Below are 25,612 nucleotides of genomic sequence, written 5' to 3'. Positions count from 1 at the left end.
CCCCACTCTCATTCACTATCGGATTATGTCTTTTGAAGTATTCATGTTTGGATGAGGGTAAATGGTGGTCAGAAAAACACTCACTCCTAGATGACAGCAGCCACTGAACATGAATGCCTATGGTGCTACCTCAATATTTATCAACACCTTTGGGGGAATTGGAAGAATTTCCAAAAAGAATAGCATTTGAATCACAACACTGTGTCTGATTGCTCTGGTAGTAAGAAACAGGAGGAGGGATGTTAGTGAGGAGCATGAATATCCATCACCCATGTCACTAAACATCTGTTTCACTCACAGACTGACTTTCTCCAGTCACATACAGCGACTGAGAAACTAGACCTAAGGAAGCCGAAGTGTACAAACACCCTCAGCTACTTCATTATTCTCACTAGGTCTACCACATAGCATCTTCCACAAAATAAGTCCTTTGATGACATTCAGTCCATATGATCTTTACTTCTGTTTCAGTTTCATCCAAGCAGAAGCGTGAGATGTTTTTGCCTGACAGTTGGTACTTCTTCTAGTTGATTACAATCCTCCTGTTCTATGCAAGTCTGAAAACTGAAAGAAGTGTAAGTAGCACATGCTTATTCCTGTTAGTTAGTTACCAGTGTCAATGTTTCCTTGGGTACTGTTTGCCCTTCCAAGGGGAAGATTGCGATGGCTGCTGTTCCGAAACTGGGATAATGAAGCTGTAGAATCTATTGTATTCCTCCTGCCACCCAGGACATTGGTTGGATAAAGAAACTGAGTGTACGAAACAGTCTGTGAGGAAGAAGTTTAAAAATATGCATCAGCAAATTTTATTCTGTGTCTTATTCTGACCGAATTGTCAGCTGCTAGTCTCTGGTATAAAATATAAATGAAGCTGCATTGGTAATGATACAGCCTTATAATTAGTTTCTGAAGTATCATCGTTCTTGCAAATACATTTTCATCATTAAAACTTCACTGGTCCTCTCAGTGAACTCATATCTTCTCACATTTTGGGAAGAAAGCCATGAATGAAACACTACTAACAAGATATCAGATTACTGCAAGTTAAGGAATGTCTGAACTTGTAAAGACAAATGTATAAGAAAACCTTCCAACAAATTAATGCTGTTTCAGGTCTGAATTCACTGTGTTAAGTCAAAGTGCTGCTCGCTCTCTCCCTCTCTGCTTTTTTGTGTTGTGTATGAGGATGACAAATAATGATCTTGTACAATTTCATCCAAGTTTCTGATCTGAACAGAAATCCTCTAGTAACAAATTGTCCCACTCAGACAGGCCTTTAGAATAACAGGTACCAAAAATGGAAATGTCACAGGTTCACTTACTGTCCAACATGTACTTTTGATGTTTCTCAGAAACACTTCTGTGATGAATTATATGAAAAGACAGGGAAAACTTAGATAGTTATACCCTCAGCAGGAAAGATTATGGAGAGACTTGATCGCAGTTTTAGATTAGATTAGATTCCCTACAGTGTGGAAACAGGCCACACCAACCCTCCAAAGAGTAACCCACCCAGACCGATTTCCCTCTGACTAATGCACCTAACACTATGGGCAATTTAGTATGGCCAACTCACCTGACCTGCACATCTTTGGACTGTGGGAGGAAACCGGAGCACCCGGAGGAAACCCATGCAGACACTGGAAGAATATGCAAACTCCACACATTTAAGAATTAAAGGGCTTTTGATGGAATAGATAGGAAGAAACTATTTCCACTAGCAGGACGATGTAAAATCAGTAAGACCATAAGAAACAGGAGTGGCAATAAGGCCATTCGGCCCATCGAGTCCATTTCGGCATTCAATGGGCATTTCAACGCCACTTACCTGCACTTTCCCCATATCCCTTAATTCCTTGCGAGATTAAGAATTTATCAATCTCTGCCTTGAAGACATTTAACATCCCAGCCTCCATTGCGCTCAGTGGCAATGAATTCCTACAGGCCCACCACTCTCTGGCTGAAGAAATGTTTCCTCATTTCCGTTCTAAATTGACCCGCTCTAATTCTAAGGTTGTGCCCACGAGTTCTAGTATCCCCACCTGACGGAAACAATTTCCCAGTATCCACCCTCTCTCAGCCAAGTATTATCTTGTAACTTTCTATTAGATCTCCCCTCAACCCTCTAAACTCTAATGAATACAATCCCAGGATCCTCAGCCATTCATCGTATGTTAGGCCTACCATTCCAGGGATCATCCGTGTGAATCTCCGCTCTACACGCTCCAGTGCCAGTATATCCTTCCTGAGGTGGGGGGCCCAGAATTAGACACATTATTCTAAATGGGGTCTAACCAGATCTTTATAAAGTCTCAGGAGCACATCACTGCTTTTACATTCCAACCCTCTTGAGATAAATGACATTACATTTGCTTTCTTAAACACAGACTCAACCTACGAGTCAACTTTTAGAGAATCCTGGATTAACACTCCCAGATCCCTTTGTACTTTGGCTTTATGAATTTTCTCACTGTTTATAAAATAGTCCATGCCTGTGTTCTTTTTTCCAAAGTGCAAGACCCCCCATTTGCTCACACAATTTCATCAGCCATTTCTTGGACCATTCTCCTAAACCGTCTAAATCTTTCTGCAGCCTCCCCACCGCCTCAGAACTACCTGCCTGTCCACCTAACTTCGTATCATCGGCAAACTTCGCCAGAATGTCCCCAGTCCCTTCATCCAGATCGTTTATATATAAAGTGAACAGCTGCGGCCCCAACATTGAACCCTGTGGGACACCACTTGTCACCGGCTGCCATTCCAAAAAAGAACCTTTAGTCCCAACTCTCTATCTTCTGTCAGACAGCCAATCCTCAATCCATGCCAGTAGCTCACCTCGAACACCATGGACCCTCACCTTACTCAGCAGCCTCCTGGGAGGCACTTTATCAAAGGCCTTTTGGAAGTCTGGGTAGATAACATCCACTGGGTTTCCCTGTTCTAACCTACTTGTTATCTCTCAAAGAATTCTAACAGGTTTGTCAGGCACGACCTTCCCTTATTAAATACATGTTGGCTTGTTCTAATTTAGAAATCTCATCCTTATTTTATCTATGACTGAGGTTAGGCTAATCAGCCTATAATTTTCCATCTCTTGTCTTGATCCTTTCTTGAAAAAGGGGGTTACAGCAATTTTCCAACCATCTCAGACTTCCCCCGACTCCAGTGACTTTTGAAAGATTCCAACCAACACCTCCGCTATTTCTTTTGCCACCTCCCCCAGAACTCTAGGACGTAGCCCTTCCGGGCCAGGAGCTTTATCAGTTTTTAGACCTTTTAGCTTATCAAACATTTTCTCCTTTGTAATTGCCACCATACTCAAGTCTGCCCCTTGACTCTTCTTAATTGTCGAGATATTACTCATGTCTTCCACTGTGAAGACTAACACAATGTATTTATAAGTTCTTCAGCTATTTCCTTATCTCCCAGCACTAGCTTTCCTGCATTAATTTGGAGCAGCTCAATCTCTACTTGTGCCTCACGTTTGTTTCTTATGTATTAAAAGAAACTTTTACTATCATTTCTAATATTACTGGCTAGCTTACCTTCGTATTTGAGCCTCTCCTTCCTTATTTCTCTCTTTGTTATCCTCTGTTTTTGTATTCTTCCAAATCTTCTGATTTCCCAGTGCTCTTGGCCACTTTATCGGCTCTCCCTTTTTCTGTGATACATTTCCTGAGTTCCTTCGTCAGCCATGGTTGTGTAATTCCTCAACCCCCCCGCTTACTCTTTCTTTTCTTTGGGATGAACCTCTGTACTGTGTCCTCAATTACACCAAAAACTCCTGCCATTGTTGCTCCGTCTTCCCCACTAGGCTCTGCTTCCAGTCAATTTTCGTCAGTTCCTCTTTCATGCCCCTGTAATTACCTTTATTTAACTGTAACACCATTACATCGGATTTTGCCTTCTCTTTTGCAAACTGCAGACTGAACTCTACCATATTATGATCGCTGCCTCCTAAGTGTTCCCTGACTTTAAGATCTTTAGAAAGTCTTGCTCATTACATAGCATGATGTCCAGAATAGCCAAGTAGACTCAATTATAGGATTTTTATTATTTATTTATGGGATGTGGAAGTCACTGGCTAGGCCAACATTTGTTGGCGATCCATAATTGCCCAGAGGGCTGTTCAGAGGTAACCACATTGCTGTTGGTCTGCAGGCACGTTTATACCAGAACGGGCAAGATTGGCAGCTTCCTTCTCCTAAAAGGGGGACTGGTGAACCAGATGGGTTTTCCAACAATCAGCAACAATTTCACGGCCGTCATTAGATTCTTAGCCAGTCATGGTGGGGTTCAAACCCGGGTCCCCAAAATATTACTCTGGATTACTAGCCTAGCCATAATACCACAAGACCATCACGTCCCCAGGATAATTGAGAGGTCTGGGGTTATCAAGAAGACCTTCTCTGCAGAGAAGGTCGAAGATTTCAAGACATGCTGCCATGGAAGAATGAGTGGAAATTACAAACAAAAACAGAAATCACGGGAAAAACCCAACAGACCCGGCAGCAGCTATGGAGAGATAGCATGATTAATGTTTCAGGACTAGTGACCCTTCTTCAGAACATGGAAATTGCTCCTTACATGTTAAATGTTGGCCAACACAGTAGTAATAAGGATCACAGAAATTTCACAGCATAGAAAGAGGCCAGAATGTCCGTGCTGGCTCGCTACAAGAGCAACTCTTATTCGTTCACCAACCTCTTCACTTCAGTTCATTAGCAAATTCTTGATTGAATCAGTCTCTATCGCACTTTCAGACAGGGCACTGCAGCTTCTTATCATGCACTGCGTAACAAGGTTTTCATTTTGCCAATTACCTAAAATTGGTGTCTGCTGTCCTCAACCCTACTGCCAAAGCAACCCATTTTTCTCGCTCTACTTTGTTCAGACTCCAACTGATTTTAAAAAATTTTATCAAAACTCCTCTCAACTGTCTCTTTGCCCAGGAAACAGTTCCAGCTTCCCCACCCAAAGTCTCTCAACCCTGGATCTATTATCCTTTTTGCACCCTCTAATCCTTTGCTCCCTTTCTGAAATAATGGTCTAAGGGAGGATTCACCAGCGTTTGACACAGATCCATCCTTCACCTCCTTGCTTTTGTACTCCACAGGAACAGAAGAGTTAGGAGCAGGAGTAGGCCATTTGGCCCTTCGAACCTGCCCTGACATTAAATAAGATCAGGTTGATGTGATTATAGTTTTAATTTCCCTTTCCTGTTGACCCCCATAGTCCTTCACTTGCTTGTCAATCAAAGATCTAACTTAGCCTTAAATAAATTCAGTAACCACCCTCCATTGTCCTCTGGAGATGGTATTCTACAAACTAGTGATCATCAGAGAAGAAAAAAAGCTTTCTTCATCTCCATTTCAAAAAGTAGAACTCTTATTCTTTAATTGTGTTCCCTCAAGAGGGACAAGAGGAACAGATTCCCAGCATCCACCTTATCAAGTTCCCTGAGGATCTTACATGTTTCAATAAATTCATGTGAAACTCTAATGGGCACAGACCCAATTTATTCAAACTGTCTTCATAAGATAAGCCCTTTATCCCAGGAATGAGTCAAGTGAGCCTTCTCTAAACCACTGCAAAAGCAATTATATACTTTCCCAATAAGCTGACCTCAACTACACAGTACTTCAAATATGGTCTTACCGAGGTTGTACAATTACAATAACATTTCCCTAAATTTATATTCCATTCCTCTTGCATTAATTCCGACATTCCATTCGACTTCCTAATCACCTACAATATCCGCATGCTAACGTTTTGGAACTCACGCACCAGAAACATCCAGATCATTTTGTACCAATGATTTCTGCAACTTTTCTTTATTTAAGTACAATTTTTTTGTTCTTCCTGTCAAAGTCGACAATTTCACATTTTGTCACATAACATTCCATCTGTCAAATATCTGCTCATTCACTTAAGCTAACTAGATCCCTCTGATTTGGAGATGCCGGTGTTGGACTGGGGTGTACAAAGTTAAAAATCACTCAATACCAGGTTATAGTCCAACAGGTTTAATTGGAAGCACTAGCTTTTGGAGTGCATTTTACTACCTCTCTACAGCCCTACTTTCTTAACTATTTTGGTGTCTTGGCAAATTCAGTTACCGTACATTCAGTCCCATTATCCAAATCAGGGATAGAGACTGTAAATAGTTGATAGCTCAGCACTGATCCCTGCGACCTCCACTAGGTACAGCTTGTCAATCCAAAAAATACCCCACTTATCACTAATGTCTGCTTCCCATTAGCTAAGCCAGTCCTTCATTCATCCAAATTCACCCCTACCATGATGTCATTTTTTTTTGCATAGTAACCTTCGGTTATCAAATGCCTTTCGGACATTTACGTACACCACTTCTATAGATTCTTATTGATCCATTTTCCTTGATACATAAGAATTAGAAGCAGCAGTAAGCAATGCAACGCCTTGAGCCTGCTCCACTATTTAGTATGATCACGGCTGATCTCAGCTCAGCCTCAACTCCATTCTCCTTTCTTGTGTCCACAACACTTTAGCCCACTGTAAATTAAAAATCTCCTAACTGAATTTACTCAACATCCTGACATCCACTACATCTGGGGTGATGAATTCCATTGATACATGAGCATTTTAAAGTAACTGTAGTGACTGTAATGAGGTCAGCCAGATGGACCTCATAGAATATGTGCTCCCTGATTGGGGTTGTTAATCCGGTCCAATCAGGGAGCCCTGGCTGACAGATATAAACAAGAGTGTTTTGATTTAATCCCTGCCCTCCCCCTCACTGTTTTGATCACACAGCACTGCCCTTTGATGTGAAGGGCAGTGTTTGTCACTGGCCACCCGGGTGTTTTCCTATCTTCCTGGTGGTGGAAATTGAATAAAAAATTCGTGCACTTTGTGTCCTTCACTGTGTTTCACACGTATACACACACACCATGGGTGCTGGGGATAAAATAAGCACTACCACACTTAGGTGATAGTGTGGGGGTTAAATTAAAATAAATAAAATAAATAGAAGAAAAAAAGAAAGAAAAAAAAAGAAAAAGATAAACAAGAGTGTTTTGATTTAATCCCTGCCCTCCCCTTCACTGTTTGATCACGCAGCATTACCCATTGATGTGAAGGGCAGTGTTTGTCACTGGCCACTCAGGTGTTTTCCTGCCTTCCTGGTGGTGGAATTTGAATAAAGATTCGTGCACTTTGTGTCTTTCACTGTGTCTTCCACCTGCACACACACACCATGGGTGCTGGGGATAAAATAAGCACTACCACACTTAGGCGGTAGTGTGGGGGTTAATATAAAAAAAGGGAAAAAAAAAAATCAGGGGAAAAAAAAAGAAAAAAAAAGAAAAAAAAGAAAAAAATAAACAAACAAGAGTGTTTTGATTTAATCCCTGCCCTCCCCTTCACTGTTTGATCACACAGCATTGCCCTTTGATGTGAAGGGCACTGCTTATCACTGGCCACTCGGGTGTTTCTTTGCTTCCTGCTGGTGGAAACCGAATAAAGATTTGTGCACCTTGTGCCTTTCACTGTGTCTCACACCCGCACACACACAACACGGGTGCGGGGGGAAAAAATAAACAAGAGTGTCGGGATTCTGTTCACTCGGAGAGCTGGCTCTGAGGGAGCTGGAGAAAGTGAGGACTGCAGATGTTGGAGAATCAGAGTAGATAAAATGTGGCTCTGGAAAAAAGCACAGCAGGTCAAACAGATGGAGAGTTCGGCGTTTCAGACAGGATCCTTCATCAGACCGAAGGGTCCCGCCAAAACGTAAACTCTACCTGCTCCTCTGATGCTGCCTGACCTGCTGTGCTTTTTCCAGTGCGACACTTCATTGACTTTGAGCAAGTTAGATAAGTATCGAGAACTCGCCACGTTCAAATAAAGGGGGACTTTGGATACCAGCCTCTGTAGAGTTACTTCAGTAATTTCTCATCAGTTTTAAGTCTGCTACCCCTTATTCTTGCCTCTGTCTTGCTCTGTGTAACACCTTTACTTTAGAAAAATGCCCAAAGCTAAACACAACAACTATAGGCCAATCATTTGATCTTGATACTGGAAAAGCTTTTAGAAATTATAGTTTGGGACAAATGTGAACTAAATGGAAAATCCACCATGGATTTGCTACATTCATGTTTCACTAACTTGCTTTCTATTTTAGATGAAAAAAAAACAGAGGGGGTTAATGAGGATCACATAGTTAATATAGTGTACACATCAGGTTTTTGATAAAGTCCTGCATAACATGCTTGCCAGCACAACTGAAGCCCATGCAATAAAAGGGTCAGTGACAGCAATCAATACCAAGTTGGGTAAGCAATAGGAAACAGTGGGATGGAGAATGGTTGTTTCTCAGTCTGGAGCAAAGTGTTTGGTAAGTTTCCACAGGGGTTGGCATCGGATAAGTTCCTCTCTTGACCTGTTGCATAGACATTTCTTATGCTTTACCTGGCTTTCTATCACTGACATTAGCAATGAAGCTCAAGACTAAATTGTCACACCTCTTACCCACCGCTCCCCCTCCCCCACCCATAGGAATACACCTCAATTGCACCAAACTGTTGATTTTTCAAGAACAGGTCAGAGTTGTTCCAGTTTAGCCAGAGAAGCTTGGAGTCTACTTTACAGTCTTAGAATTCTACAGCACGAAAAAGGGCCATTGCCCACCCAATCTGTCTCAGTCAAAAGTAGCCACCTGACTATTCTAATCACATTTTCCAGGGCTTAGATGCACGTACACATCTAAATACTTCTTACATATTATGAAGGTTTCTGCCTCTCCCACCCTTTCATACAGGGAGTTCCAGATTTCCACCACCCTCTGGGTGAAATTGTTTTCCTTACAGCCTTTCAGACATGCCACTGCTCTGAAATATGGAGATATTTGTCCCAATGACTGTTGTTTTAAGAAAGTTGGAAACAAGTTTGGAATAGATGAGCCACAGAGCTCCTTCTGTACTATATAAGACCATAAGACATAGCAGCAGAAATTAAGCCATTCAGCCCTTCAAATCTGCTCCGCTATTCAATCATGGCTGATTCAACTCCATTTCAACCCCATTTTCCCACGTCCTCCCCATAACTTTTGATCCCCTTGGCGATCAAGAACTTACCTACCTCTATTTTAAATTTACTCAATGGCCTGGCCTCCACAGCATCCTATGGCAATGAATTCCACAGATTCACCACTTTCTGGCAAAAGAAATTTCTCCTGCTAAAGAAAATCTTCCCTTTACTCTAAGTCTATGCCCTCAGGTCCTTGTCTCTCCTGCCAATGGAAACATATTCCCAATGTCCACTCTGTCCACGCCATTCAGTATTTTGAAAATTTTAGTCAGATTCCTCTATCATCCTTCTATAAACCATCAAGTATAGCCCCAGAGTCCTCAAACATTCTTCATATGTCAAGCTTTTCAATCCTGGGATCATTATTGCAAACCTCCTCTGGACCCACTCCATGGCTAATCCATCTTTCCTGAGGTATGGGGCCCAAAATTGCTCACAATACTCTAAATTTGGTCTAAGCCTTATAAAGCCTCAAAGTAGTACATCCCTTGTTTTACATTCTAGTCCTCTCAAAATGAATGGCAACATTGTATTTGCCTTCCTAACTTCCGACTCAATCCGCAAGTTTACCTTAACCTGAGTAAGTATGCAGATAACACTAAGGTCGGTGGAGGTGTGGATAATTCCAAAGGATGTTGCAGATTACAGAGGGGCAAAGATAAGCTGCAGAGTTGGGCTGAGAGATGGCAAACGGAGTAAAATGTGGAAGAGTGTCAAGTGATTCACTTTGGAAGGAGCAACAGGAATAGAGAGTACTGGGCTAATAGTAAGATTCTTGGTATCGTTGATGAGCAGAGAGATCTTGGTGTCAAAGGACATGGATCCCTGAAAGTTGCCACCCAGGTTGATAGGGTTGTCAAGAAGGCATACGGTGTGTTAGCTTTTATTGGTAGAGGGATGGAGTTTTGGAGCCACGAGGTCATGCTGCAGCTGAACAAAACTCTGGTGCGGCCGCAATTGGAGCATTGCATACAGTTCTGGTCACCGCATCATAAGAAGGATGTGGAAGCTTTGGAAAGGGTGAGAGGAGATTTATTAGGAGATTGTCTGGTATGGAGGGAAGGTCTTATGAGGAAAAGCTGAGGGACTTGAGGCTGTTTTCATTACAGAGGAGAATGTTGAGAGGTGACTTAATTGAGACATATGATAACCAGAGGGTTAGATAGGGTGGACAGTGACAGCCTTTTTCCTCGGATGGTGATGGCTAACATGAGGAGACATAGCTTTAAATTGAGGGATGACAGATATAGGATACATGTCAGAGGTAGCTTCTTTACTCAGAGTAGTAGGGGCATGAAACGCACTTCCTACAACACTAGTAGACTCATCAACTTTAAGGGCAATTAAATGGTCATTGGATAGGCATATAAACTAGAATGGAATAGTGTAGGTTAGATGGGCTTCAGATTGGTTCCACAGGTTGACGCAACATCGATGGCCAAAGGGTCTGTACTGCACTCTAATGTTCAATGAAACCTGGACTACGACTCTCAAGTCTCTTTGCACTTCTAATTTCTGAATTTTCTCCCCTTTTAGAAAATAGTCCATGTCACTATTCTTCCTACTCCAATTCCAAAAACAGTCACTTAAAATTGTTTGACCTCACCATTCATAGCCTCTGCCCTAAGAATTCTCTCCCGAAACAGTTACTTGTCTTTTGGAAATCTGTCCTAATATCTTGGTAGTGTTTGATGTTAAGTCTTGCTTAATGTATTGGGTCATTTTACCCCAATACAGACATTTTGGGGGTTTATTTGCACATATTTTCTTCTTGAAACTATACACAAGAAAATTCACATTGGGAATTCTATATTTGATGCTATTAGAAGCTATTATCGTGGGTTGTGGGAAAGGCTTCTTCGGCAAATCTCAATGTTCTAGTGTCTACTATCTACAAAATGGACTGCAAAGATTCAAAGATCCTTAGATAGCACCTTCCAAACTTACAGTCAGTTCTATCTAGAAGGACAAGGGCAGCAGATATACGGGTACCTCACCACCTGCAAGTTCCCCTTCAAGCTACTCACCACCCTGACCTGGAAATATCATTTTCACTGTCACTGGGTCAACATCCTGGAATCTCCCCCCCTAAGGGCATTGTAAGTCAACCTATAAGACACGGACTGCAGCAGTTCAAGGAGGCAGCTCACCACTACCATCTCAAGGACACTGGGGATGTGCAATAAATGCTGGCCAGTCAACATTGCCCATGTCCCATGTGTCAATAAAAAAAATCTCACTTGAGGTCCAAAGCAAAACAAACTCCACAACTTCAAGCATGTCTATCCAGAATACTTTTTAAGTGAGCAATATCTTTAACAAAGATAGATGATGTGCTGACTTTAAATTTCCAGAATTCCCTAGATATGGGGAATTCTGTTAGATTGGAAAATAGCTAATGTAACATCTTTACTCAAAACAACACAAAGTTATAGGTCAATGAACTATCATGGGAAAGCTGTTAGAAACTATTATTAAAGATTTAATCGCAGGTTACTTGGAAATGTCCAGGAATTCAAGGAGAATCAACACGGTTTGCTGAGAAGGAAATTGTATTAAATCCATTTGTTGGGATTACTTTGACTAAATAACATGTTCTCTGGATAAAGGGGAGCCGATGAATGCACTGTACATTGATGTCCAGACAGTATTTCATAAGGAGCCACATCTAAGATGACTGCAGAAAATAAAAGCTATTGCTGTAGAGGGTAGCATATTAACATTGATAGAAGATTCAAGAGTGTGGTGCTGGAAAAGCACAGCAGGTCAGGCAGCATCCAGGAGAATTGACGTTTCGGGCAAGAGCCCTTCATTAGGGATGACCTCAGGAATGATTCACCTGGTCCTCAGATGCTACCTGACCCTCTGTGCTTTTCCAGCACCACACTCTCGACTCTGATCTCCAGCATCTGCGGTCCTTACTTTCGCCTAATACACAGAAGGTTGGCTGGCTAATAGGAAACATAGATTCAGTCATACCCACCTTGCCATCAGCACCAAGTTCCACTCCTTCAAGACCAATCACCATCTCTTTGACGCCAATGCCACCTGAAGAATGCCTCTGCCTGCCGCCCTCAGCTTTCAGATCCCTGAAAATATAGAATCACTACAAATCACTCATAGCAGAGAATCAAAGAAAACAGAGTGCATGCAACTTTCTCCCTTTGTCGGTGCAGACCTACAGTAGATAGACCTTGTACCAAAGCAAACCAGTTCATTCTGCATTCATAACCAAGACTCATTACGTTGTAAGTTCCCTTTCAGTTGACACCATATGAAGGCTTTAAACTTCTATTCCCCGGAAATCACTGACTCAGGCGGAAATTTGATTCTACGACGGTCAGTAACCCTCCCTCCCCTCAACTTCATGTAATGGCCCTGATTTTAATAAATGAGGCAGTGTAGTGTTGGACAATGGGGCAGAGTGCACACTTGGCCTCAAGAGGAGGACAGACAGGCCTGCTGTCGACAGAAGCAGCTGGACATAATCAGAGTCCAAGGTGAGTGGAGAGGGTAGTTCTGTCTAGGTGAACGGAATGGGGCTGGGGATAACACAGGGCAAAGGAGAAGAGAGGCCCAAAAGGAACTTAAAATTAGGTTTTTTTAAGGATTCCACTGCCCACTGGGCCTCTTCCAGGCCATGGCCTGGCTCCTATTAAGACTGGGCAGATAGTGGGAACAGTCATAGGGGAACGATAGGGATGAAATTAGAACTTAGCAACAGGCTGTTTAAATTTGGGGATGGGGGCAGCACCTCAGGAAAATCTTGACTTGACCCAGAGCCTGCCCACACACATTTATATTCCAGCAGGAGTCAGACAGAAGCAAGGACACTGCCATCAGCATCACTCCACTCCTTGCCGGGGCAGTTGTACTGATAATGCCAGACCCAACAGTAACTCAGCACAGAGTGAAACATATCCCTTTCCTTTCACAATCTAATAACTGTTGAATAAAAGCAGAACCAAGTGGGAACAGAGTTAAAGATTTCTCGAGAGTTTGGTGACACAAAAGCAATTTGAAAACAAGGTACTGTGAAGATGGCTGCAATTTCTCAGGAGCTATTAATTTTTTCTGAAACGTTTCTGTTGTTAAAAAAAAGCCTTTCGCTAGAGAATCTGTAAACATTGCTACGGTTGTAAAACATCCTCATCATCAACAAAAGCGAATGACAGATAATTGTTAATATTGCTCTCTGTACAGTCGTCTGGCATTCATCATGTGATGAAAAGTATTAGCTTTCAAAGCTCTGGAAATAACATTACACATTTGTGAACAAATAAATTTTATTACTTCCCAATACACAATGAACATTACCTGTTAAATTACCACACAGCGCCTTCACAATATTCATGCTCTTAGCTCACACATAAAGAACAGCTATTTAGATAAAGGGGCACATCATGCGAATATGACATGAATTTCTGTAAGCTTATAATTACCGAAGAAATTGAAACTCATCATAACTGTACCAGTGATAGGCCCACTCTGATCCCTCTGCATATTCTCAAATTGTTTCATTCTTCAGGTACTTATCGCTTGCTTTCTGAACTGTTGTAGTTAATTTGGCTTCTTGTATGCAACCCCATCACATATAACAGGCATAGATATGTCAGAATGCAGTAGCCAGATCTAAGTAATAACATTATGCTGGCATTTTAAAGACTGTAATGAGATACTTAATCATATTAGGCATGTAATAAAAGGCAATGCTGAAGGCTACTCAGTGCAGGTTGAAGTAAAGTTATGACAAAGGTGTATAAAATATAAATGAAGCATTCAGCAAGACTATTGCACATACTGGACCCACAACCTGGCTGTAGCCATCAAGAAATATAGCAAATCCCATCAGTTAGAAACAAGGCATTACAGGTAAAGTACTTCAGCAAGATCCAGATAGGAAGGAAAACATACAAATATAACTTAAGTGAACAACCCTTTCAAACAGCTCAAATGTCATATACACAATGAAAGATAGGATGTTCTCTTTAAAGCATTTGATGTCCAACCCAGTGGGAAAGCACAATGGTTTTCAGCTAGGACTCGTGCAGCAATAGAGAAGCTATAGCAGGCACCTATGGAATTGATACTTATGCAAATAAATTTTGGTGTTCACCTTCTAAGTCTAATACAAGGATTAAGTGAGGTCTGCAGATGCTGGAGATCAGAGCTGAAAATGTGTTGCTGGAAAAGCACAGCAGGTCAGGCAGCATCCAGGGAACAGGAGAATCGACGTTTCGGGCATCGAAACATCGATTCTCCTGTTCCCTGGATGCTGCCTGACCTGCTGCGCTTTTCCAGCAACACATTTTCAGCTAATACAAGGATTACCCCTTTTCAAGGTGGATGCTTTAAGTGGTGGAGATTCATATGTATTCCATAATGTAATAGCCCACTCTTTTAATTTCTTGCCCATGATGCTTCTTGTCCAAATCTAGACAGAATGCTGCATGGACTGATCTGGTGCACTTCAAACATGTTTAACTGTTGAGATACTTCCAAGAAGAAAAAAAATGATATTTCCTGCAGCCACCTTCGCACACAGATAGTTATTTCGATAAAGCCCCATTTAATAAATTTCATAAATCTTTACCTTCATAACTCAAGTGCTGAGTATGGAACTTCGTTGATCTCTGAATTGGGCTGGGATATTAGATTTCAGACAGTGAGCTGTCTCAGTAAGTATCTAGGCTAACAGGGGACGAACCATCCAGAATTTCTGTCAGTGGAATGCACAGTTCAGAACATGATCAAGCTCAGATGTAATGCATCCATGGTCAAATAGCCTGTCAATATTCACCATCCAGGGACAGATGTGAAGAACTACCACTGAAGTGAAAGCAGAAAAAATACATATCGTATGTCACCATGAATGACCATCACCCTAGGAGGAAAGAAGCGAACAGGAAAATAGCAAAGAAGAAAAAAAGTTGAAGTCCAGTAAAATTGACTTAACTTGACATCCTGAATTGGACACTAGGAATGTCAGATCAGCCACGATCCTACGAAATAGAGGACAGGCTCAAGGGGCTGAGTGGCCTGCCCCATTCCTATTTCTTTTGTTCTTATCCCATGAACTGGATTTCTCCACCAACCTGAATATCGAATATCCCCCTTGGACATCACTGTTCCTGCACAAAATACCAACGTTGCCAGTCTGCAGCGATTGCAAAGAAACTGGTTGAAGACTGATGTATTATTCCTGCAGCATTTACAGCAAAAGGACTCAAAAGGTGCAGAGGCTCCGCAAGTTGCAGGAAACGTCAGGCCATGGTTTTGTTCAATTTCTACTGTTACCACCATCTATAAAGGGCTAGCTAGCATTTTTGATTAACCAGCAGCTTTGGACTCCAGTGTGCGCCAGGTAACACAAATTTTACTGTATTGTGGAGCCAGGCTAACCTTAACACAGAAATGTGAGAGGACACAAACAGCTTCCATGTTAAAACAATCACAGTTATGATCATTAAAATGGCTGATAACTGACTGTATGTTTTCACAACCACAGCATCATTTTTAGTCAACATCGGAAAGTGAAAATGGATGAACTCTCCCTTACCAAGGAGTCAAAGGGGTGTCTTTTCTCTTGTCAACTATTAGGCTGTTGAGAGAATAGTGTTTCCAGTTTTCCCTAAGGTGACCGTATTTTAATACCTTTGCACATTCCCAGAGTGAAAATTACAAGGGCTGAGGGTGAGGTTTAAAACTGCCCTGAGAAAGTGAAGGCCCAGCAGTTTACAGGCTGCTGCGAGAGCAGCAATTGGGCCTCAGACAATCAAAGGAAAGAAAATCCCACCCATTTCACGGGGCCTCCCAGCAATCAAATCTCAATCTAAACCTTCAGCCGCTATGTCTATCTCAGAGCTTGTGACGCACAGTTTCTAAACCCTGAAACAGGGAGTAAAGGATAAGACACGGCTTTTCAAAATGCCTTTCACAAGCTCGAATGCCACAAGGATTTCCGATCCACACATACTTAGTGAAGTAGTCGCTGTTGTAATGTAAAATTCAACTTGCACACAGCCCTAATATAAATAATGAAGCAACCTGTTAACTTGGTGTGACTTGAAGGATAGTTATTGGTTAGGATACTGGGGAGAACCACCCCTCCTTTCTTCAAATATTGCGCTGGGACCTTCTACATCCATTTAGACAGGACCTTGGTTTAATGTCTCAACAAAAAGGAAGGAAACTCAACTGTGCAGCACTCTGTCAGCGTTTCACTGGTGTACTGTGCAGGGTTAAGTGCTCAACAGATTGGGACCTGAAGCTACAACTTCATTACTCAGTGGCAAGAGCACAATCACTGAGCAAAAGCCAACACAAATCAGTTTCATTAGTAAACGAGCATTTTAAAATGGTAGATTCCTGCAATTTTGTTGCCAGTTAGTGAATAACACCCAGACTTTACTAAACGGAAAATCCCCCAGCCTCCCGTGCACTGGAGGTCAGTGCACTTATACCCTAAAGGACTCAGATCTGTTACTTCAGCCCCTTGCAGGCTGCTCCTCAGGATTCTGGGAAGGTTAATATTTCCTGACTTCCAGTCACATTGATGGAGCCAACATTCTGTTTGTGCTGGTTCTCAGGTGTGGAAAGGAGGTTACATAAGCAAGATCCAGGAATTATGAGCAAGATCCAGGAATTGTGTGAAATACAATTACTAGAGAAATGATGTGCAAAGCCTGCTCATTAATTTCCTAATGTTTAGTCTACATCGCCACCTGTGGAGTTTGATAGCACTCGATGTGCCTCCTGCAACCTCCTGGGATTTCCGCCACAGCCTTAATAGATCTGGCATTGTTATGCTTGTGGTTCGTAACATGGATATGCACAAAGTAGTGTAATGTTGTTGCAGTGCTCCCACAGAAGAAATGCTAATAATATTGTTCTGGTTGGATGGAGGCTGATTGTTTCAAGATAAAAATGTACAAGATGATTAATGATGGATTGTACAGAAACCAATGGCAGCAATCAAAGTACTGCCTAATATTAAACTGGTCACTGTCTGGTGAGTGGTATATTGGATGCGGGATGGAATCTTAACATACAGTTTTACATTTTTATTTGAAGCATCTGGGAGCAGTCTCTGGTGGGGTTGCCTGACCTCCCGCTGTAATTAGCACCATGAGGAAGGAAGAATTGCACTGGAAAAGCAATAACCTTGATTTCTCATTTCATTCTTGGGGGCGGATACCTTAATTCAGCTTGGTTGCGCAGTTGGAATTTAGTTCCAAGATCATAATTCCTTGGTCAATACAGAAATTGAATGTCATGCTGCACATAAATACATAGGTCAGCAGTGGTACATCAGTGCCTCTAGTGGCAACAGGGAGTAATTAAAGCATGGTCAGTTTTACATTAACAGTTCTCACCATAAAAGCTACAATCGGAAATTTATAACCAGAAAAAAAAACTGACAGGACATATATACAGCTGGAAAATTTCTGTGTTATAAAAAACAGATTGATCGATCATCCCCCTTCCGGCCTGAGACACAGAATTAAGTGACAGTTTAAACAAATGCGAAAATGTGTTGCTGGAAAAGTGCAGCAGGTCAGATGGCATCCAAGGAACAGGAGAATCGACGTTTCGGGCATAAGCCCTTCTTCAGGAATCTCCTGTTCCTTGGATGCTGCCTGACCTGCTGCGCTTTTCCAGCAACACATTTTCAGCTCTGATCTCCAGCATCTGCAGTCCTCACTTTCTCCTCAACAGCCAAAACATCACCCTCCAGAAAATTCAACCTAGATGGCCAGCTCATGTCTCTCACAGAGACTCCCACAAGTACATTTTCAGTCGCAAACTATCTCAGGGCAAACAACATCAAGGCAGTTATTACAATCTAAGAGCATCCCCTGAAAAGGTCTTCCCTAGTTACTGCATTGGTTTTGTTGGGACAGCACTGCAGTAACTGGCTCATGTCTAAGCAAGTATTGAAATTTGGTTAAGTCTATTTTCACACCATCTCCAGATCGGACCTGCAACATTCAACATGCCCAGTAGAGATTTGACCAGTATTTCTATTTTTCAAATCAAATGTTGCTCAGTATCCTTTCCTAATAGCAATGATTGTCCCTTGTGCTGTTTTCCTTTAGATTTCAAACTCCAAAGTGCCTTCAGGAATCTGAGTGTCCCTTGGGCCTCTCAGCAGACTTGACAAATACATGTCCTCACTCTCAAGCCATTTTTCTCTTATTTCAGTCACTCAGTGCCTTCCCATTTCAGATAGTTAAAGTCAGCTTAAGCTCCTCTTTCTCAGCAGCTTCACCTGATTGTCTGAGGTATTTCACAGCTTTGCTATCTTAGTTATGACAAATTCTGTGCACACATCTTCAATGTTCCCACAGCTGTGCTTCTCTTTTAGTAATTCCAACCCTCAGCAGTCAATTTTCCTTTCACTGGCTTCAGCTCCCTCTACACCAAACTGCAACTGAATGCTGCTCCTGATTCTCATGGTATTGGATTACTGGAGAAATCTTTGCCATATTGGCTGGGCCCTTGATAACTATCCCGCCAGCTTTTCGTAGCCTTCCCGTGACATGCGCTTAGTCAACAGGAAATAACCAGATAACCTTGAAGCATACTATAACCCTCCTCACGTAACATCGTAGCCTTGTCTCAGTCATCCTAATGCATTGCTTTTTGTCTTTTTTGCCGGACTCAGAGTTTGTTGTTACAGTAACCAGGAGTGCAAACGATCACCAAAACAGAGTTTCAGAATCCCTAGAGTTATGAAAAGGAGTAGTCAAGCAACTTGCAGTTTGCCCACAGATTTGCACACGTTACGAAACATATAATTAGTAGTTTTATTGCAGTTCTTCAATTTCCTTATGAGACTAAATTGAATGGGGGTGTGGCATAGCAGTTTTAATTGGATTATAGATCATTGGATGGCCTCACTGACCAAATAGTGTTTAGCTCTTCATTATTTTATTACATTCATAACAGTGCAGATCACCTCCACTTAAGGAGGCAATCATTTATACTAGTCAAAAAGCAGTATAAATTAATAACTAATTTGCATTGTGATACAATTTGAAAGTTTCCAGTTATTACATAACTCCAGGCAAGAAAAGTCATGCTTGCTGTATACAAATGGAGCACACAATTCATCAATTTTTTTCCACTTTTTATAAACAGTATACATAAAGTAGTCAGGGCCAATTCAGAAGATAAATACCATTGTCTCTTGTAGGATTATATCTGTACTATGTTAGAAAATTACATAATGCAGAAAGTCTAAGAAACATTCTCTGAAGCTCTGCTTCTAATCCAATATGATGCCAAAAGATTTAATTGAGTTCTCTGTCCTAGTAACGCAGCAGTTTGCCACTTTTCAAATTGTGAATTAGTTTGTTACCACTCAGTGCTATGCTTCTTATAGAAGGTTAATGGTTCAAGTTCATTTGAGGCATTACTGAGATCGGACCTCGATTGCTGGAGGGCACCTACTGGAAGGGAGGTGGGAAGGCTGGAAATAGGAAAGTCCTCGATGAAGTCTAAGGACCAACAGAAAGTACGGTCATTCAGCTAGGGGATCAGGAAACTGCTGACACTGACAAGTAACAAAGTAGTTCGACCAGGGTCTAACAACCAGTGGAAATCTCTGATTAATCATGTTGCTGTCTGCTACAAGCAGTTGGGACTATATTTCTGCAGTTGTCTGGTTACTGTATTATTAGCCACTGATGTCCGATTACTGGACAACAATGAAAACTGTTAGAATTGGTGCAGTGTCCAGACCACTGAGCCAGGAGACCTAACATTTCTGATCAGGCTAACTAAAAAATATAAAAACAGGCTCTGAAAATCCTCAATGAGACGATGGTGAAACACACCAATGTTCTTGTGGTGGTAGCTATTACACTGCTGTCACAGTAAACTAGCCACCAGTATAAAGCCCTTCTACTGTGGAGTCCAACATATGCCTCATTACTATCACGTACTCTAAGAGGGGAACAGTAGTTATAATCTCTACAAGGTATTGGAGGAAATGCCCAGAAATTGCAAAAAATTGCACCTTTGATACAGAGTCAAAATACCAGAATGCTGGAAATCTGAAATGAAACCTGAAAATGACGGATTCCCTAAGTCAGTCAGTGGTGGCATTATAAGAGTTAACGTTTCAAGTTGATGATCCAAGTTAGAACTGTGCCAGGAAATCAAGATTCCCTGAGGAATTTCAGGGGCATTAGGTATAGCATATGCAATGGTCTATTGAAGTGGTCTGGGGGCGTTGTGCACAACATGCACATTATACAAATAATTTACAATGAATGCTTAAAAATACAGATGACAATATTTTTCATCTATAATTCAGTGCCCTTTATTCCATTTCACTGCTGTCGATCTCCAAACCACAACCACTTCCATCTCAAAGGACAGGGGCAGCAGATACATGGGAACATCACATTCAGTTTCTCTCCAAACCACTCAGCATCCTTACTTGGAAATGCATCTCCATTCCTGCACTGTTGCTGGGTCAAAATCCTGGAATTCCCTCCATAACGGCATTGTAGATGGCCACACACAAACGGATTGTAGCGGTTCAATGATGCAGTTCACCACCATCTTCTCGAGGGCAACTAGGAATGGACAATAAAAAGCAGGCCAGCAACATTCCCGCCCCATGGATAAATATGGAAATTTCAATCACCGGACTGGAAAGTGATCAGCTGCCAATTTACTTTGAAAGTTGTTGCTGCTAGTCTGTAAATGCTCTATTTTCCAAAGATTCTAATTTTCACCATAACATCACCATTGAAACCAAGTTTTGCCACGGTTTACAATTCTAACTCATTCATCCCCAGATCTCAAAATAATAGATTTGCTTTGGCCATCCCTTACTTCAGGAATTTAAAACTCAAGCTTTGTACGCCCTAGTCATTACCCACTGTTTCAGTGGAAATAGCTACTGCAGTGCTCCAGCAAGGCTCAATGCTAGCTGGGAGAACCAATCCCTCATCTTGTGCTTAGGTACATTATAGCCTTCAACATTTAACGATAAGTTTAACAATTTCATATAGTGAAAAGCCTCTTCTTTGCTCGTTAACTGTCCCAAATCCCTAGCTCCTGTTGGCATGCTAATCCACTTTCAACCATTTATACTTCGCATTAGCAACCTACTAGCAACTATCTCTCTCAGCTACTTCTGTTTGCCTAACCCTTCTCTCTCTCTCTGTCTGTGTATGGGATCCATGTATACTATTCTCATCAACCCTAACCCTATCCCCATCCTTTCATCCATATATTATCCTTCCCCAGCTATTTTCAGTTCTAACAAAGGGTCACTTGATTCAAAACATTAATTGCAGCATTTTCCATTTGAGTGACATTGATTCACCTTGTTTCCCTTCACTCCATTCAATTCTGCACTTGAGCTCCATCCCAGCACTAAACAAGATACTCCAGGCAAACACTTCAGCGTAGCACAAACATAATGCTGCCTTTGTAGGTGGCTTCAACTTGTTTTACAACATTCAATGCCATTAAAGAATTAAAAGCACAATACAAAGAGCCCAGAGTTCCCCACGTGCCCTGGCTAAGTACCTTTCCCCACAAGTACGAAAAAAACACTATCTGATGTTAATGCCATTTGTGAGATCTTGCTGTACACAAATAAGAGTGCACACCCTCCACTTCAGCTTAGTTTGTTGCTTGTGAAGCACTTTTTTTTTTAAAATAAATCCATGTGCTACGCCAGACTGTTCTGAAAAACAGACTAAAAGTGTAAGAAATTGTTACCTTCCAATAGTGGCCACTGCTTTCATGTCTACTGCTTGCTAATTTGGGGATAATAAGGAATGAAGTCTCCTTCTCCGGTCTATCTTCACTGTTCAACATTCAGACCCACCTTGGCCTGACAGTGGTGCAAAGTTTATCCCAGTTTAAGTACCATGCAATGGACAGCAGAACACACTGTTTCCATGGTGCACTCACAATCATTCCATGCAAGCCTAAATAACCTCTCAGTATTTGTCAATAAACCTTCAAATTAAAACGTTATTTTAAGTCTTGGTTTTTTTTTGGGAGTCCAAAAATCATAGCTAAGATTTGTTTTGCAGATGATTTTAATGTTTGTTTTGTCTGCTGATTTAGGATGATATCATGCACATTTATGTTTTGTGACCAGAAGCAGACATTATGAGCTTGAAATAGGTTGGTTTTGTCTAAACATACATTTTTTTGAAACATTAAGGAGGTAGTAACTATTGAGCACATTATCTTTTTCCACAACAAGTGAAGCCTGTATTTTACTGCCTGAAAATTAGAGGATATGTTTGACTACATAACAACAGTGGGTACATTTTTTGTTGGTAAGGCATTTTGAGGTGACCCGGCAATGTGATAAAGCAATACTGAAGAGCAAGTTCTTATTGTTTGTTGGACTTTTTTTTGCAGTTTTCGTCAACTCCTCAAAAACCAAGAGGTCTTTAAAAATGTCAGCCTCGATGGAATGGAGTAGTTGTTTTTGAAAAAATAAGTGATGTGTTAGTAGTAAAATGAATCCAATTTGTTAATTAAATATAAATACAGCATACAATATCAAGCCATAAAACAGATTTATCGAAGAAGAAAAACAAACTGCTTTCTCCATCCTTTAAATAATTCCATCTAAATTTATTTGTTTCTCCAATTGTAAATATGTTCCATATGAAGGCATCTTCATCTCAACCTGTCCTTTTGTCTGAGGTCATCACCAGAGAGCGCAGCCTTGTGGTCTGGGAGAACTATCACATCTTTGGTCTTGTGTTCTACTCACAATTTCAACTCTTTAAAGATGTGCAAGAATAGCATTATTTATGATCTCAGGACATTCCAAAATGCTTTACTAACAGTAAAGTACTTTAGAACATATCGTCATTGATGTGATGTAGATACAAGGGAAGCCAAAATGCAAGGATCTACAAAATGGGAAAATGAAAAGATTCTCTCCCTCAGTAACGTTGGCAGGGATAAACATTAGCTGGCATATCAATGATCTGGAGATGCCAGTGTTGGACTGAGGTGTCCAAAGTTAAAAATCACACAACATCAGGTATAGTCCAACGGGTTTAATTGGGAGCACACTAGCTTTCGGAGCGTCGCTCCTTCATCAGGTGGTAGTGGAGGGCTCAATCCTAACACAATTTATAGCAAAAATTTACAGTGTGATGTAACTGAAATTATACATTGAAAAATTGATCTTCTGTTAAGCCTTTCATCTGTTAGAATACAGTGATAGTTTCACTTCTTTCATGTGTAAATCACATGAATTCATGAATTAAACTGCATGAATTTATGTAAAACTCCGTTATCTCACTTTTTAGATTAGAATCAATCTAAACATCATGGTATAGACAGAGAACACAGGGGGCTAACACCTTCAACATATTGTCTCGCTATCACCATTGTTAACAGCTAACCCGAGAATGCAACTTTTTTAAAAAAAGGTTTTGTGATTTACACATGAAAGAAGTGAAACTATCACAGTATTCTAACAGATGAAAGGCTTAACAGACAATCAATTTTTCAAAGTATAATTTCAGTTACATCACACTGTAAATTTTTGCTATAAATTCTGTGTTAGGATCGAGCCCTCCACTATCACCCGATGAAGGAGCGTCGCTCCAAAAGCTAGTGTGCTTCCAATTAAACCTGTTGGACTATAACCAGGTGTTGTGAGATTTTTAACCTGGCATATCAAGGTTAACTTTACTGTTCTTTCTGAAAATAACATCAGTGCAGTTAATGGATAGCACATAAATAGAGACATCTAGGGCAACTGAGTACCAAGTTCCTTGGATGCTGCCTGACCTGCTGCGCTTTTCCAGCAACACATTTTCAGCAACTGAGTACCAAGAGTGACTTTGAGTGGAGTGCTGGGAGTTGGGTGAGTAAGGGAGATAGGTAAAGAACGAGTATAAGGAGGAAGAGGAAGAGGAGGAAAAGGAAGAGGAAGAGGAGGATGAGGAGGAGGAGGAGGAGAGTGAGGGAGGAGGAGGAGGGTGAGGGAGGAGGGAGGAAGGATGAAAGAGCTCCTTTGCTTTTGTGACGTTATTTATCCAGGAGGAACCTCTAACATCAGTCAGTTAGATGCATTTGGCAAGTAACTGGTAAATGGTTCAGATCTATTCTAATACTAAAATGTTAAATAATATTGGAAGTGATGGTTAGGTCAAAATAAATACGTATTAAAAAATTGAATAAAGTAAGTAGTGTAAGAGATGATCCAATATCAGGCATTTTATCTGGCCTAGACTTCACAAGAAAGGAGTGTAGTTCTCTAAAAACACCATACATGAGGGATAATGTCGACAGGCAATGACTGCATAGAACCATTACTGTAAAATGAAAGCACATCATCAATATAACATTACAGTTTCTGCCGATGATAATGTAATATCCAGAAGCTGTACTGTTAAGGATAATTACAGGTAAGATAGTGGTGGAAAAATTAATTCAGCTTTTCATAAAACTTGTTATGGGTTACCAATTAAAATTTAATGAGACCAAGATTCTAAATTCACATCTAAAATTTTTCAGGATATAATCAATATGGGTGTAAAACTCATCACTTACCAACACGGGGAATTTTGGAGATTGATCGCCAGACTCTCTAAGCAATGATTAAGGCAGACTGCTACAAAGACCCACAGGATTGGGGTAAAGGGTTGCTGTCAGACATTCTCTGGATGAGTTGCCTAGCTTTAGTCAATTTGAACTGATCTATGATCATGAGCTAAGAGATCATTAAAACTGATGAAGGAAATTTTTTTGAAAGGCAAAGAGATGAATCCTTGAAGATAAGAGTGAGTGTCCATTTTTCCAGAGAGATTAATGTAGAGTAGCACAGGCGCACTTAAAAATTACATGGGCAGACAGACATGTTACAATGAGAATGCTTCAAACAGAAAACCAAATATTATTACTATTACTTTTACAAAGTGAACTTCAAGGCGAGATTTAGTGGGCTATACAAGCTAGTTCGGGAGGTATCTTATAGAACATAGAACATAGAAGAATACAGCGCAGTACTGGCCCTTTGGCCCTCGATGTTGCGCCGATCCAAGCCCACCTAGCCTGCACTAGCCCATTATGCTCCATATGCCTATCCAATGCCCGTTTAAATGCCCATAATGAGGGAGAGTCCACCACTGCTACTGGCAGGGCATTCCATGAACTCACGACTCGCTGAGTAAAGAACCTACCCCTAACATCTGTCCTATACCTACCACCCCTTAATTTAAAGCTATGCCCCCTCGTAATAGCTGACTCCATACATGCAAAAAGGTTCTCACGGTCAACCCTATCTAAACCCCTAAACATCTTGTACACCTCTATCAAGTCACCCCAAACCTTCTTTTCTCCAATGAAAACAACCCCAAGTGCCTCAACCTTTCCTCATACGATCTTCCTACCATACCAGGCAACACCATGGTAAACCTCCTCTGCACCCGTTCCAGTGCCTCCACATCCTTCCGATAGTATGGCGACCAAAACTGCACACAATACTCCAGATGCAGCCGCACCAGAGTCTTATACAACTGCAACATGACCACAG

At 41.2% G+C, this 25,612-nt stretch overlaps 1 protein-coding gene across 1 annotated transcript in view; it reads right to left on the bottom strand.

The window, feature by feature from the left end:
* The window catches only part of LOC122548967 (CDK5 and ABL1 enzyme substrate 1-like), a 70,653-nt gene extending 49,485 nt beyond the window's left edge, over positions 1 to 21,168 (bottom strand). The window contains exons 1-3 of the mRNA XM_043688002.1: positions 20,516 to 21,168; positions 12,050 to 12,155; positions 612 to 768 (exon numbers count right to left, since the gene is read on the bottom strand). Coding sequence (XP_043543937.1) covers positions 612 to 768; positions 12,050 to 12,155; positions 20,516 to 20,700 — 448 coding nt within the window. The 5' untranslated portion in view covers positions 20,701 to 21,168. The remainder of the gene's footprint in view (positions 1 to 611; positions 769 to 12,049; positions 12,156 to 20,515) is intronic.
* Positions 21,169 to 25,612: the final 4,444 nt, after the last annotated feature.

Source organism: Chiloscyllium plagiosum, chromosome 4, assembly GCF_004010195.1.
Source record: "Chiloscyllium plagiosum isolate BGI_BamShark_2017 chromosome 4, ASM401019v2, whole genome shotgun sequence".
Classification (NCBI taxonomy): Eukaryota; Metazoa; Chordata; class Chondrichthyes; order Orectolobiformes; family Hemiscylliidae; genus Chiloscyllium; species Chiloscyllium plagiosum.
This window is presented reverse-complemented; position numbering and strand designations above follow the sequence as displayed.